The sequence below is a fragment of the Callorhinus ursinus genome, unplaced genomic scaffold (genome assembly GCF_003265705.2).
Source record: "Callorhinus ursinus isolate GAN/ISIS: 27379988/994484 unplaced genomic scaffold, GSC_fseal_2.0 scaffold12, whole genome shotgun sequence".
NCBI classification, from domain to species: domain Eukaryota; kingdom Metazoa; phylum Chordata; class Mammalia; order Carnivora; family Otariidae; genus Callorhinus; species Callorhinus ursinus.
This window is the reverse complement of record NW_027397074.1, coordinates 50785896-50802757: the sequence shown is the minus strand read 5'-3', so window position 1 is coordinate 50802757 and position 16862 is coordinate 50785896. Positions and strand designations below refer to the sequence as shown.

The 16862-nt window shown below is 44.4% G+C and overlaps 1 protein-coding gene across 5 annotated transcripts in view; it reads left to right on the top strand.

Annotated features, from left to right (window-relative positions):
* The window catches only part of ELMO1 (engulfment and cell motility 1), a 525187-nt gene that overhangs the window by 485260 nt on the left and 23065 nt on the right, over positions 1 to 16862 (top strand). For all 5 annotated transcript variants that reach the window (XM_025873160.2, XM_025873157.2, XM_025873158.1 and 2 more), the window contains 2 exons: positions 5837 to 5949; positions 15280 to 15387. In XM_025873160.2, the coding sequence (XP_025728945.1) occupies positions 5837 to 5949; positions 15280 to 15387 (221 nt within the window). The remainder of the gene's footprint in view (positions 1 to 5836; positions 5950 to 15279; positions 15388 to 16862) is intronic.

Sequence of the window (16862 nt, the reverse complement as noted above, 5' to 3'; positions counted from 1 at the left end):
CTGAAAAGCACCACGGCTCACTGGGGCCCTTGCCGTAGTTGCAATAAAGGCTTGTTAGAAACTATAGCATTTAAGGGGGAGGCCATGGGCCAGCCTGATCATTATCCCAGCCTCCGAAATGGGCAGGTGGGAGCCAGCCTCTAGCTGCTCATCCAGGGATGTTTTGTCTGTTACAATGACCTGCTAGACAGGAACTCACTGCAAGATTGGATAAAGCCTAAAGGCTGCTGACATGGCTCACAGGACAAATCCACGTCAACAGAAAGGGACAGCCCATGTATGATGGTCTGCATTCATTCACTCATTCATTTAACAAATATGTCTCGAGTGACTCCTGCCTGCCAGGCCCTGTGCTGCAGACGGGCAGAGAACCAGAGACCCTTGCCCCCCCCACCCCCTACTGTCCCAGGTTGTGAAATTTGGGTGGGAGGGTTAACACAGACTGTGCTTGAGTGGAGGAAACACAGGTGGGGGTTGTCATGAGAGCACACAGGAGACACATCTCCCCCAAGCTCGGGAGTTAGGATATTCTAAATTTAGAACTGAAAAGCACCTTTAAGGTCATCTAGTTGAAGCTTCGCAGTTTGCACACTGGGACAGTGACTTGGCTGGGGCTTGCCCACTGGTACAGAACCCTACTGGCCATACCCTCACCAGCCTCTTGACCCCCACAGTGCTCTCCCCATGGCCTGGCTCCTTCTGTGCCTGCCGCACACAGCTCGGTGGCAAACCTAAGTGCCCCAGAGAGCCTTTGAGGCACGCGTCCCATTATTATAAACCGTTTATGTTTCCTGAGTAGAAAAATGTACACTCTGTGTGAGCAAATATTTGGGGGGAATATTCAGTGGGTTGAAGAAGCTCTGTTGTATTTCTTAGCTCTTGACCGATTATTTCAGAGAGGAGATATTTGTTACTTTCCACTTAGCATGACTTTACAGGGAAGGTAAGTCTCTCCACACAACTAATCCGAGTTAATGTATATAAAAAACTTGAACAGTCCAAAAACAGATCATTTAACACTACACCGGGGGGCGGGGAGGAGAGATGCAAGCATAAACACCAGTGAAGCATGGCAGCAAAAGGTAGAAAATCCACACCCAGGGAGCTAACCAATCTGGGCTCAGACTCCAAGGCCACTACTTGGACATGTGGCTCTTTAGACAAGTTACATAACCCATTCTAAGCCTGTTTTTCTAAGGTCTAAAAAAGAAAATATGATTAAAGTGTCCACATCATTGCACAGTTAGGAAGATTCCAGGATGTAGTGCCTGAAAAGCACTTAGCATATATGCCTGGCACATAGTATCCACTCAGAGAAATGGTCCCTCTTATCATTAGCTGATAACCAGAATGGGACATGTTGTCACACTGTTGATATGTCAGTGGTAAAACTGACACTATGAATGTATTTGTGTATGCCTCGCCTTATCTCAGAAGGTACAGTGGAAGTATAGTGAGAAAGAAAAAGTAAAAACGGGGCCAGAAATCAGGCTAACGCCTACCCTCCCTATCTGCCCCCTCACTAAATATTCGCCACAAGCTTTGTGTAGGGCCTTCTCTCAGCAAGTGCCAGCAGGATGGTCTGGTCAGTTACACAGTTTTCAGTGTTCAGTGCACTTGACAAATGCTTATCAAATGCCTGCCACGTACCAGGTACTGTTCTGTGTATTGGTGATTTAGCAGTGAAGAGGACAGATGCAATTCTCGCCCTGCAATGATTGTATTTTAGTGGGGAGACACAGACAATAAACGTAGTAAAGATGATAGCATGTTAAAAGAGGATAATGACAATGGAAATATAAAGCAGGATAAGGGAAATGGAGAGCTGGCAGCCTTAAGTAATGTGGTCAGAGTAGATCCCTCTAGTTGGGATGGTAACATTTGAGTTAAGATGTTTAAGGGACTAAGGGAGCAGGCCATGCATATATTTATAAGAGAAGGGTATTCCAGCAGAGAGAAACACCAGTGCAAAGGCCCTGAGGTGGTAGTGGGTCCGGGTGTTCAATAAATAAGAAGGCCACTGTGGCTGAAGAAGACTAAGCAAGGAGGAGAGCAATAGGAGGTGAGTCCAGAAAAGTGGCTGGGAGTTGATGATGGAGGGCCTTGTTGGGGAGCCATTGGGAGGGTTTTGAGCAGAGGATCGACGTGCTCTGACTCAGGTTTCAAAATAATCCCTCTTGCTACTATAGTGGGAATAGACTCCAGGGAGGCAAGTCTGGAAGCAGGGAGATCAGTAAGGAAGTTATTTCAATAACCCAAGCAAGAGATGATTCGAAGTGATTCAAGTCTCTACTATAGATTAGATAGATTTTGAAGATAAGAAATGATATTTCCTGATTGATTGAATAAGAGAAAGAGAGGAGTCAAAGAGGAGTTCACAGTTTCGTTTGAGCTGCCCAACCAAAGGCGAGAAGGAGTAGAGCAGGTCGAGACAGGGGGTCAGGAGTTCAGCTTTGGACCTGTCAAGTTTGAGGTGTCCGTGAGACATCCACATTTGGCATGTCTCACAGTTGGTTTGACGAATTTGGAGTTCAGCCGAAAGGTCCGGGTTGGAAATATAAATTTGGGAAGCTGTCAGCATAAAGTTGATATTCAAAGTCATGAGTCTATAATATAAAGAACAGAAGAAATACAAGGACTGAATTTGGAGGCCCTCCGGTTGTCAAGACAGATCAATTTCCATGAAACAGACACGTCCCTCAGCACACCCAAAGTTTTCACAGAACCCTTTTAGATCAGGGGTCGGCAAAGTGTAGATGGCTCTTGGGGCAAATCCAGCTCACTACCTGTTTCTGTAATGGGAGTTTTATTGGAACACAGCCACACTCATGTGTTTACATACCGTTCGTTGACTGCTTCCACTCTACTGCGGCAGAGCTGAGTAGTTGCCACAGACAGCTATGACCCCCGGAGCCTGAAATATTTACTGTCTGGCCTTTACAGGAAATGTGTGCCACCCTCTCTTCTAGGGGGACACAGAGTAACAGCTCAGTGGGGCAGACCACAGGGCCAGGAGGCAGCTCACTGGTCTAGTGGGGCCGCCTGTCTTCTGTATGTGGCGCCGGCCTTGCCGGCCGTGGACCTGGGATTGTGTCCCAGAAACGATGCCGGACCTGGACTTGCTCTTCACACACTCATTCACCCTACCCCCTTTAATCTTCCTTCTTTTATTTATGTACAGGGCCTATAGACAGAATTAGAAGAATATCTATCCAAACGAGGGCAGTGAACCCATGACCTTGGCCTCATTGACCCCAAGCTGAGAATCTCTATCCCCAACTGTGGTCCATAATGCATTACACTGAGGTCCAACCTCATCCACAGACACACCATGTAGGTGTTATATAGGTTTTCCTACTATGAGTGAATTTTATAGCAAGTGGGTCCATTTGCATGAAAAGAAGAGGAAATCACTTAGAAAAAAAGAAAAGTTTTCCTCTTCTTTCTCATTCCCAGTCATGTTTTAGAGGCCTTTGGGGCTCACAACAAGGAAGGGCTAACTCTTGCAGCAGTGGATTCACTCACTCTGGAAATATCTCCCCAGGAGACGTTGCCATAATGGAGTGTCACCATGCGCATGTCTGGGTCTTACACTAAGATGTCGTAAATCATCGACTAAAATGACTCGGAAGTACTTTCGATTATTTCCTCCTTTTGGGCCTCTTCCCTGCATCTTTATCTCCATTTTAATAGTTCAACTCTAGCCTACTGAAACTATTATTTAAAGATACATCGCAACCTAAGAATCGGTGAAATTCCCAAACCCTTTCTCCAGTGACCTCTCGATCCCTTAGTGCCATCTCGTCCTCTCTGCCCTTCGCCCTGGCTCGGAAGTCAGGAGTGGTGATTTATTGTCACGTGTGGCTGCCCTGGCATTTCCACCCACCTTCTTCTCCCATTCAGAGCAGGGTTCATCAAACCTGCAATGTACTAAGTCCATTTTACCAAAGCTGAACACTGATAATAAATAGTTTCAGTGATCTGAAAGGCCGAGATGAGACCCTGAAGGTCTGCACAGGAGAGCTTTACAAAGGTACCAAGCTGTGTTCTTAGGACTCAATCTCCATATTATGCTTTATAAATGTTCAGTTGCAACAGTATCAAATGACAGGAGGCTTGAAGCCATTGGAGTTTAAAATATGTATTAGCAGAGTACTAGCACACCTCGTTCGTTAGAGGGCCAGATCCTTTGATGTGACTTTTTAATTCTCTTTATCTCACATGTAAATAGAAGCAGTTTGTATGCAGAAGATTGAGTTCCACGCTTAACGTCTGTGAGCTGTTTCCCCACCTGTAAAATAGAAATAATAATACCCACTTATTAACAACACTAATACGTGTTCCCAAAACTTGGGGGTTTTTGAGGGGGAGCAGGAAGGGGATGTTAACTGAGCTAAAATCAGATAGTCCCACTACCTGACTCAAAGCAGGGACCTCCCAAGTGTGAGTGCCTTCCCCACCCGTGAGCCGACCACCCTGTGAAGACAGCCTGTCTGCAGTCAGAGCAGGTCCAGAGTTGAGGTGGAAGCTGACAGACATGTGAGCCATGACTACAGTGAAATGTGGGCATATCTGGAGAGTTGGCCTGAGGGAAGGAGAGAATATTATCAAAGCAAATTCAATAATAACCTCGCGTTCCTACCCAGGGCTTGTAGAGCACTTGCACTTACACTGTCTCCTTTGGGAGTCACAGCGTTTTCCCACAAAATGTTCTTATCCCCATTTTACAGGTGGGAAAACTGAGACTTCGATGAGCTACATGAAATGCAAGTCATGGGCAGAGTCTAGATTAAAACGCTAGTCTTCCAAGTTCTGGGTTTACGTTCTAATCAATACTTTAACACTACTGAGGGTTCTCCCTGTCCAGCATCAACCAGAATAGCTCTAGCTTTCCTAGACTCAAATGCTAGAGCACTACATAAAATTTCACATGATTAAAAAAACAAAAACAAAAACTATGCTCTTGGGGTACCTGCATGCCTCAGTGGGTTAAGCGTCCGACTCTTGATTTCAGCTCAGGTCATGATCTCAGGGTCGTGGGATGGAGCCCCGAATTGGGCTTGTGCTCAGCCAGGAGTCAGCTTGTCCCTCTCCCTCTGCTCCTCCCCCTGCTCGCTCTCTCTCTCTCTCTCTCTCTCTCTCTCAAATAAATAAAATCTTCTTAGAAAAAAAGAGATTTAAAAAACATTGTACTCTGTCCTGATATCTTTAAGGCATAGTGCATCTAAAACTAAGTTATATTGTATTAGCCTGACTCAAGATGCAAATAATCCCTAATTTATCCCATTATTATCCCCAGCTCTGTGGGCTAGAATCAGGGATGATATGTTGCTCCCATTTGTAAGTTATAGAGTGGAAAGCAAAATGTGGTCCTGTGGTTTGCTGTGGAATTAGTAATTACATGGCTGCCTGGTATTGCTCTTTGGTCAGATCACAAATGCAGTCTAGGAGTTTACCTGCTGTAGGAGGGGGAAGTGTGACCAAAGATTTATTGTCTTGGCAAAGCCAAGTGAGTTTCTGCATGAGTTTATATCTGTGGCTTTGTGAAACAAGGAAAGAAACTTCTTGGGAGGCTTTGGTGTAGCAAAACATCACAGAAGTGGCGGGTGCTTCGGTGGGTATTCTGTAAATGTCAGAGAATCTATAGTGTTGTTTTAACAGATCAACCTGTCCACCAACTCTTAATAAATAATCCTCTAAAGCACCACCTTGGGAGGTGTTGGGATGGTCGTGGAAAGATGCGGCTTGCACTTCGCTGCCCCATCTGCCCACGATGCCCTTTCAACCAGGTGCTGTTCTCAAGGCATGCCGTGCAATGCATGTGTGTTCTTCACAGGGAACTGAAGGAGAAGATTCAACCAGAAATCTTGGAGCTGATCAAACAGCAACGCCTGAACCGCCTCGTGGAAGGGACCTGCTTTAGGAAACTCAACTGCCGGCGGAGGCAAGGTATTGTGTCTGGGGCACTGTGTCCCGGCGAGGGTGAATGGTGGCCTGCTCCCTGGGGAGTCATGGGGCATGGGTGCTGGCTTAAGGGTAGGCCCTGCAGCACTGGACTCCGAACAGGAATAGCAGTCCGGTAAGTTCTGACTCCCCATGCGCACCCAGGGAAAATCAAAGAACTATCAGAAGACCCATGGAACTGAAAAGCCGCCTGAGCTATTTAGCGCCACAAGTCTGCTAGTGGGTGTTCAAGAACAGCCAACACGTATCGAGAGCTTACTATGTACCAGGCTCTCCTTTTACTTATTTTAATGCATTTCCTCCTCCTGGTGACCCTGTGATCATACCCACTTCACAGATAAGGAAACTGAGACAGTGAGGAGCTAAAAGTAAGTTGCCCAAAGTTGCGGAAGAGCAAGGATTCATACTCCAGCAACTCTATGGCCCTTACTTCCATTTTATTTTTATTTTATTTTATTTTATTTTTATTTTATTTTATTTATTTATTTATTTATTTTACGGCCCTTACTCTTAATGACTCCCTCTGCTGTCAGGAGAGCTGGTACCCACAGCTGGATTTGATTTTGGAACTTTAGCATGGATGGCCCTAATTCTCAAATGATTCCCTTTGAGGTGAAATACTGATTCCCTTCTAGGTGAAAATTACTTTATCTGGAGATTTAAGTAACAGTGAACCAAGGTGGGATAGAATCGGTTTTCATAACCCTGCAAGAAGAACTTCTGAATTGTCTCAGGGAGTTTTAATCCCAAAATACCATGTCAGAATGGGTGCCATTAGACTAGTTCCAATAGGCAGAAGGCACTTTCTGCTTTTTCTCAGTCAGGGAAGTAAAGTCCTTTGGTTGCTTGCTTCTTCTCTTGACAGGCTGCTGAGGCAAAGTCCCAGGATTCATATCATACTGTCCTATAAACAAACAGTCAGAAACTGAAACTGAAAGATAAGATCTGGGGAGAGTGACGAGATTGAGGGACAGCCAGAGCAAGCATAAGCAGTAGCAGCTCTACCAAGAAAAACACACCAGTTATGGCCCGGGAGAAACTCTGGCAGATATTTTTGAAAACCAGTGGATGCTCTGCTCAGACACAGAGCTCACCCACTAATGACAAATATCATTTCATGTTTATGCCAAACCTGTCCCCCTGGCTGTTTTCTTTAATGGCTTTGTGCTGAATATTGAGTAAATTCAAACAATTTCAAATATTACAGTGAAAAATCGTATTAAGGAACTTCCAAAGGCAGAACTTCCTTGAGAAATGAAAGTATAGGTTGTTCCCAGAGGATGGCAAGCTATGGCACTGAGCTTCAAAAGGGGCGTCAGGGGAGAGGACTATGGGCAGAATGATGATAAGAGCTGAGTTCCAGCTGGGACTGAGAAAGGCTCCATTGGGAGAGCAGCCAAAGAGGGAGCTCCCTCCTTTCTCACCGCATTCCTTGCATGGGGCATCATCAAATGCTTTTCCAGAAGATAGTGTGGCATGATGGTGAGGACAAGAGCCCTGGGGCGGGATGAAATGGGTGCACTCCCGCCTCTCCCCCTGACCAGCTGTGTGACTGTGGGCAGTCTCCCCATCAAAAATAGGGATAACAGGTCACCTGGGTGGCTCAGTCGAAGCGTCTGCCTTCGGATCAGGTCATGATCCCAGGATCCTGGGATCGAGCCCCACATCGGGCTCCCCGCTCAGATGGGAGTCTGCTTCCCCCTCTGCCTCCTGTTCCCCCTGCCTGTGCTCACTCTCTCTCTCTCTCAAAAAGAAAAAAGAAAAAGAAAAAGAAATGGGGATAACAATGCCTGTGCCCTGAAGTCAGTGTGAGGAGGGAAGGTGATCATGAATGTAGCTCTGAGAAAGCCACCACAAAGGGTAGCAGCTACTCTTCTAGAAGGTTGTAGAAGGTAGGAAAAGAGCAATGAGCTGGGAGTAAGTAGACTTGACTCTCGGCTTCACAACTCTAAGTAACCAACTGAGTACCTTTAGGCAGACACATAACCTCTCAGGGCTACAATTTCTATCTAGTAAGTGGGAGAATTGGACTAGATGATCTCTTAGCTCAGTTAGCCAGATAGTTGATTCTATGCTTGATCTCTTCATCCCCTTTGGAAAAATCCAATAGTCAGGACATACTGCTCCCATAAGATGATTTATAAAGTTTTTATTTACTTGGCATTGGGCAAAGGACATAGAAGTGGGAGGAGGAGGGAGGAGATGGCACATGGATTCATACCATCCAGTGCCTCCGCTGATGTCTAGCTAGAATCCTCCAGAACGTAATTCAAAGAACTCACTTAACCTTCTGGTCTACTTTACTACAAGTCTTCTTCCCTTTCTAGGCTGAAATGTATAAGATTCTACTAGAGTAATCCTGTTTCTAGATATAATAATGACAGTCTTTTGGCTAAAGAAGTATCGGCCCATTATTTGAAAATTTTCCTGTTTTCTAAAAACGAATTACCTAATGAACAAAAAAATATTAGCACCTAGATTATAAATTTATTAGTTAAGCTCCCCAGGGAGCCTGGCTATCTGTATTTAATATAAAATCATCCTTCTGGGTACAGAAAGGAAGACCTTTTGGTGTTTGGTAAATGGATTTAAAATCTGGTGACTAGATCTGCATGCATAAAAGTAGGGATTCAAAGCAGACTGTGATGAAATTGGTTTCCTATCACCCCATAGAAACATTCCACTTAGATTTACACGGATTAATGAGGACATGACATAAACTCATTTTTTAAAAAGATTTTATTTATTTATTTGAGAGAGAGAGAGAGAGAGAGAGTGAAAGAGAGCATGAGCAGGGGGAGGAGCAGAGGGAGAAGCAGGCTCCCCACTGAGCAGAGAGACTGAGGACATGGGGCTTGATCCCAGGACACTGAGATCATGATCTGAGCCCCCCAGGCGACCCTGTAAAATCATTTTAATCCCTTCGAAAGAGATGCACTTCCACAGGAGCTCTCAGAAGGGAATAGCCACATGCCCTCCCAGGTAAAAGAGCAAGGACACGGGGAAGGAATGGCGGCCACACTCTGTTAAAACTTGTTCAACAGTGAGTCAGATACAGATGAGCCGATTTAAGTATTAACTGTACAGGGGATAATGGGAAAGAGCTTTCTGTCCCACAGAACTGGAAAGTGGGGGAGCAGAGTCCTTTACCACACCACGTTTGGCCAGAAGACCCGAGTTAATACCTACCCCTCATTCTCCCTGCCTCATGCACAGCTCTGCTACTTGGTTAGACTGATGGAGATATTCACAGATCTGGGTTTCTAGGAATTCTGGCCACATTAGAACTTGGAGGCAGTAAGTCATGTGGGACACATCAAGTGGCATTCAAATCCCTGCTTCCCCACTCGCTAGCTGGGGGGCCTTGGGCAACCTACTAGATCTCTCTATGTTCCTATTTCTTCATCTGTCTAATGATGCCAGTTGTAAGTAAGGGTTAAATAAAATCCTGCATTTATAGCACCCAGTAGAGTGCTTTGCACATTGTCAAACATGCTTTAGTGACATTTAGCATTAATTTTAGCTCGTAGATCCTCAGAATATAGGTTTTTAAACACAGGTGGGAGAGTGGCAATGGATGTCACATACCAAACTCACTCCATTCTGTTCCCATCACAGAGTATCTAAGGCTCCTGTTCAGACTCCTTCACAATGAGATAGATCGCCTTGCTTCTGTGTCCCCTGGGCTTCTGTGGGACCGAATTCAGATGAAATTCCAGAAGTTGTCTATGGTAGGGCCATTATTTGCATCATGAGAATCTGCAGGATCAAGAACTGCTCCCTGTTTTCCTTATATTTCAGATATTAGAGTCTTTCAAAATCCTTCAGGTTGAATAGTCTTGATAAGAGCCCAGGGCTACACATTGGAGTGTCATTACAAGAAATGATAGCATGAAACTTTTGCTTCTCATTGAAAACATTGTTCATTTTGTTGGCCAGCATCCCTTCTCTAAGCACTAACACAACAACCTTCTCTAAGCACTAACATGACAGACTTAATTTGGAACTCAGATGTGAGCAAAGCATGTGCCCTGAGGAACTAGCATGCTTCTGTGTCCCGGCCAAGAGTGATCTACCTTACCTCGGTGTCTCGGCTCACTCAGAAAACCTAGAGCCAAGTGATATATTCAGGCATAGTAACCAAATGAACGCTCTTTAGGAACAGGCTGTTTCTTCCTCTACCCTTGATTTGAAATTTTTGTTTAATATTTAATTAAACCTTATCATAACTCATTTTTATTTTAAAAAAAGGGATAAATCAACACATATTTTCAGAGGAAGAAAATCCAGTTGATTTTCAGGGACAAAGAACTTTCCAGTAGCTCAAAATAAGTGATGATCCTTGTTCTCAGAAGGTGGAGGGGGCAGGAGTGGACAAGAGGGGTTACTGTTAACGGGAAAAAGAGGAAGATGCTAATAGCTGTGAGCCAGCTCTGTGCAGGGTGCAGAAATATTTTAGATAATAATTAACATTACTTAGCAAAAGAGGAGTAGGGATCCCTAAGGTTCTTACAGATTGGCCAAGGCTACTTAGCTGATGTGTGAGGGCCAGGCGTGGAGCCCAGGTCTGTATGACTCCAAAGCAACAGTTAGGCCAAACCATCTTTAAAAGGATTTGGGGCTCTGGAGTCATCTTCTGTTGTGAAAGGAAGCAGCAGTCTGCAGGGAGACAGAATTCGGAATCAGAACACCATCTCTCGTTCTAAAGATTATCCAGTGAAATGAGGAAGATTTGGAAGGCAGGATGGCCACTGTCTCTATCTATATTCATTGTCTTCCTTTACTGGACCAACAGAGCAATCTCATCAGACGTATCTCATCACCTCAAAGAAGACATTTCCCCTTAAAAACATTGCTGGGTCCCTCGTGTTTTATGACTTGGAAAGCTTCAAGCCTAGGCAGGAGAAAGACCTGAGCACACTAAAGAGGTTGCACATTTTAGGTTAATCTAGGAAAGCTCCAATATCCTAATAGAAGTGCCCTAAGATTTTACTTTAGTAAAGGCCACCGGCTTCCCAGACACAGGACTCTCGGCCCCCTGGGCCAGCAGCCATTTGCCCCCTGAGTCCCCGACAGAGCCGATCAAGACTCCGTTCTTGCTGTGCCCTGTGCCCACCCAGCATTTCACACTCATGGTAGCTAGTATCCAGCTTGCTCACCACCCCCCCTCCCCGTGCAGTCCCATTGGCCAGCCCCAAATGTGTCTCTAGCCTTGGTGCTGAAGACTAACAGTCAGTCGCACTGTTGGATATAGCTACCTATGGCTCATTTAATTGAACTTAAATAAAATTTAAAACTTCTTTTCTTACTATTGGATAAGTATCTATGGAGTATTTCTGTCATAGCAGAAAGTTCTATCAAACAGTGCTGCAAGGATTACAGTTGTCAGTGGTTATTAGCTCCGTAATGATCTATGCGACATTGGGAATAGCTTTAATCAGCCCTGGAGAACTTCTTACCAGGCTTGTGAGCTCTGAAACCAGCTTTTCTCTCTGATCCTACACACGCACACACACACACACACACACACACACACACATACATACATACACATGCATGCATGCACGCCCACACACATGCACTCATACAGAGACAGACCAAGAAAGTGAAGCACAAAATTATCTCTATCTTGTCAGTTTTTGAATTTGGAGAATGAAGAAATAGCTATTAACGTGCTAACAATCATAATTGACTGGAAGACCTCTATATTAACTCCTGTTTATTCTTTAAATGCTAATAAACAATCTTCAATAATGTTCTCACTGCTTCCTGCTAATTGCTTTTAGTGACACAATCCACTCATTCATTGCCCAGGGGGATTGAGGAACTAGTAACATCATGCTGGGTTTTGAAAAGAAATACACATTTTTCTTACCGTAAAAGAAACTGCAAATCAAGCTGCTGCTGCTGACTGACATGGAAACTCTCTCACACAACAAGCCAGCGTGTTTTGTTGCTCAGAACCGGCCACTCCGCTGTCCTCTACAGCAGCTCCCCCTTTGAGACAAACACACACAAGTTATGATCCTCTAAACCTTCCCAGAGCTAATGACTCCAGCCCTCATCCTGAGGAAGATACTGTCATGGCATCCACCCATTTGCTTATGAGTCAAAACAGCCTCCCCAAGACTTTCCAGCCCCTGTCTCCAGTGTTTTGTCATCCATCCAAGACTTCCTGTTTGATGGGGAGGAAGGAATGGAGCAATGCCTTCCATTAATGATGTCCAGATCTTTTTGCTCTCTCCCATTTTAGTAGTAGCCTGAGAAAGAGAAACTCATATAGGACAGGAGAGGAGTTAGCCAGAGGTAGGAGGAAATTCTGTCAGCTGTGCCCCAGATATCGATATGGCAGGGTTCCGGGAGGCCTTTGGTGTTTCTTTTCAGTGAACATGCACCACAACTTTGCGAAGACAGTAGTTGCCTTGCCTCCAGGAACCCTGATAAATAGCCACCGTCCTCTCATAGTTTCTGAGTGGAAGAATACACTGCACAAGAGACCTTCCCTATTCCTACTTTTCCCTGCAGTCTAGTCAGAGTTGCTGAGTCCCTGCGCCTCTTTCCCAAGCCTGGGAGACAAGTGTTTCCACCATGTTTCTCTCAGTTGCCACCAAGAACCGAGGGAGCTCCTCATCCTTGAACTTCTTGGCTCTGTCTCTCATGTCTGCCTTTCACCCTGATGAATTTGTGCTATACCCGGTAGAGTGCCATGTGCACTGGGCACTCTGCAAATGTTCACTGGATAAGAAAACGTCCCTTGAAAGCAAATGCAGCAGAAATTTTTGAAGTCTTTGAAGAATATAAGTTGTGCATTTTACTTCACAGTATATCTGCTTGATCCACTTAAATTTTGTAATGCTCCCCCAATATCCTGAGAATGAATGATCTTTGATTGCATCATATTGGTCCTTGGGTTTTAGGTTACTACCGTTACCCCTGGAGCTTATCCCAGCTTAAGAAGTGAGGGGTCCCTGTAAAGAATAGGTTGGGCCCTTACTCAGTGCACAGCTCACTGACTTCCTTGCCGGCTTTCTGTGACCCTTCGGTTACTCACTTAGCTAAAAATCCCAGTGCTGAGGTATCAGGGAAAGGAAGTTTCATAGTAAATCTCTCCAGCTGGCTTTGTGCAGTCTCCGCAGGCCCCCCAAGAGCACTGTTGATGCTCACGACCAGAGCACCGCCTGCTCCTGTAGAATTCACAATTCCTATTGTGAATCATGAGTCCGATTCCCAAATGTGTTCTCCTCATGGAGAACTTGGTGATTACATGTTTGCCTAATTGAAATGACTGTAGATTATTCAGGGAGTAACTTTATGTTCTCCCTTTGAAATAGTCTCCCAGGAAAATGACCTGTGTTATATGTGTAGATTTAACATGATTTTGAAAATTGAGCAATGCCAGGTGTTTCCCTAGCCATCAAATAACTTTTCCTTTCCTCTCAAATTTTTCTAGCAGAGTTCAGATTCTTTTTAAATTATATGGATTGCCATATTCTGACTACATTCAAGAATTCTCAAACCCTGTTTATAGATGAGGAAGATGGGAATCACAGGGGCATTTTGCTTTTGTGGATCAAGTGTGGGTGTTTTCTTTGTTCGTTGTGTGGCTTTTCCTTCCATTTTTAACACTTTCTTTTCTATTAAAAGAGTCCTAGTTAAGACATAAGTTTTGCAGTGAAGGCAATTTTAGATAGGAACCCACTTTCCTTACAATGTTATGGAGCACTTTCTAATCAGAGTAGTTTCGAAACAATACATTTGTAGACACAGTAATGAGGTGACTTGACCAAGGCCACCATGTTCACCAACTGCATGACTGTACAGAGGGGCTTACAGGTCATGAATGCTTTCAAGGTCATACATGCTTCGCGTCTTAAGCGTTTGGACCAAGTCCCCTTGGGTCCTCATTTATCAATTTAGCCAACACCAACTGTGCTACTCCTGTGTGCCAGGCACGGTGCCAAGGGGTTGGGATAATGTCATTATGAAGACAGGGGCTGTCATTAGAGAGCCCTGGCTTCTCCATACTGTCTGGGCTCATGAGTATCCTGAGTCCTTTTCCATCAGTAATTATTCACAGTACACCTGCTAGGGCAAGTTGATTCCCTAGGGTTTGTGGCAAATAATGAGAAATACCAAGATGCTTCACATGGGGACCCCCATAATCAAGGAAGATGTTGGGGCAGCTAAGAAGATGGGGAGAGTCCCTTCAGAAGTAGTAATCAGAGAGGGCTTCCTGGAGGAGGAGGCATCTAAGCACAGCCTTGCTTGAGAGTTTCATGAAGGTTGCTGTCACAATTTAAGCTCTTTATCTATAAAAGTGTTTTTTGCCTCCTCCTTCCTACCTCACAGGCTTATTCAAACATTTTTATTGCATTGGAATGCAGAGCAGGTTAGGTTGAGGGAGTTACTTATAAGAATGACTCTAAGGCCCTGGTCATGCCTATTTCTTTGTTTTTGTCTTAATTTTTTAATTTTGTTTAGTTTCAGGTATATAACATAGTGATTCTATACTTCTATATATTACAAAATGATCACCACAATAAATGTAGTAACCATCTGTCACCATACAAAGTTGTTACCGGGTTACCAATTATATTCCCTGTGCAATGCATTACATCCCCATGTCTTATTCATTTTATAACTGGAAGACTGTACCTCTTAGTTCCCTTCTAGTCATGTCTATTTAGAGAACTAAACTCTAGGAATCAGAGAGGAGACGATTGTGAATATCCTCATTCTTTGGATCAATCCCTGACTTATTTAGATTATTTTCTCATGAATTCCACCCGTTGTGTCTATCACTAGCATCCTAACAATTCATTCTTGGATTAATTTGTGTGTATTAGCCCCAGAGGTGGGGGTCTGGTGCACCAATTAAGATATGGCACACAACTATCTCAACAGTCTCAACATCTTGGAGAAGAATGTGGAAGCAGAAGAGTTCCAAGAAAGCTGGTTTTTCTACATCTCCCTCCCCACTTTTGCCAGACCTACGTGGACAAGGAATAATTCCCATAGTCATTATAGATACTGATGAAATAAACCCTCTGGAAACCACCACCTCAGAAAACCTGATGCCATTATTCCTGAAGGATTTAATGACCTCCCGAATGGTTAGCAGGACAGTGCTAACTAAATATCAGAATCAAAAGGGGACTTATTACCCAGGGCTCTAGAATTCATTCCTTCCTTAAGACCTAAAATCAAATACATTGCTTGTTCTTCTAGGCAAGACTCTTAGGAAATAAAGATGTCGATATTTTTGGAAATCAGATTCACTTACCTTATAAATTTGTATGTGTTTTCTCCCCTCAGACAAATTTTGGTACTGTCGACTTTCACCCAACCACAAGGTCCTACACTATGGAGACTTGGAAGAGAGTCCCCAGGGAGAAGTGCCCCACGATTCCCTGCAGGACAAACGTAAGTGGCTCTCCTGTGTAGGAGGACTGAGTTTGGGTGGTTGGTTTAGCTTCCTGGTCACAAAAGAGCATGCAGGAAAACTACCAACCCAAATTAATCCACTGGGCATGTCTCATCTTGTTGTAAGTCTCAGCCCGAGCATTCCCATCATGCACGAGACCCTGATGGATTAAGGGTTTGGGACTGAAGAGGGGAGGGCACAGAAGGAATGCTCACATATCTTTCCTGAAAAATATAAACCTGGGGTGTAGACATCCACTTTTGCACCACTTTCCAGGTGCTGTTTCAAGGAGCAAAGACAGTGGAAACTTGACTCTGTCAATTGTCTTTTTCTGGTGACCCAAAATAATTTCACGAGAATCCCTACCACATTTATTCATTATAGTTTAGTGTATCCCATCATTATAATGCAGCGTAATGGCAGACCCCAGTATGACTAACTTACTTCAGAGAAGTAACTGAGACACTTGGAAAAATCTATGATCAGTTACATTCTATTGTCAGCAAACTATTCCCTGAAATACTTTTTATTTGTATTTATTTGCTGTTTCTGTATGATATTTTAACATGTATGTTTCCAAGAGCCAGTAGTTTGTTAATTATTTTAGCCCGACACCAAACCAAGTTCCAGGTTTTTAGACAGTAATAAGTGTACAAATTAAACCAGGTATTTTAGAAACACTAAAATACACCAGGGTGATGAATTAATTTGGATGAGAAATGAGATAAAATGAACGTAACCTCAGAGGATATCCCAGGTAGAGAAACCAAAGAATGAGAAAGCAAATAAAAACACTTTTGAAGAGCCTTCAAAAGTCACATTGACCCTGCATGAGTCATATAAGCATGTCCCAGACCAAATCCTTACCCCCAAGCCCCAGCGCCTTTCTGCTCATCACCCCAGGGCCCACAGAAGTCAGCTCTGGACTGCCTTCCTTGCAGCCCATGGCCACCAAAGGCAACAAGTAGCCACAAGTGAGAAACTCCTGACACATTCAGACTCTGGGCTGACCTATCAGGCGGACAGCCTGGAACATTCTCTCTTCTTCCAGCATCAAAATGGAACAGTCTGGTCTTCATAGAGTCATTTAGTTCAGAAAGTGATCTTGTTTGCTATCATAGAAGCACAACTGCACTGGCCCACATTATTAGCCCCGTTAGTGGGAGGAGCAGGAAATCTGAAATGCACGAGTGCAGAGTCGGCCGGTGTCTGCGTCCCTACTGTGGTGAGATTCCGGGCCTCTGCCTGTAACGAGGACTCTCCTTCAGGTCTCAGGAAGCCTTCCCCATTCCACCACGGACAAGCTGGGCCAGTGGTTCTGAGCGTGGTCCTTGGACCATGAGCAGCATCTCCTGAAAACTTACTAGAAATGCAGGTTTTCCAGCCTGGTTTCCAGTCCTGCTAATGAGAAACTGGGGGTGGGGGCCGGCAATCTCCGTCTTCACAGACTCTCAGGCAATTACAATGCACATTC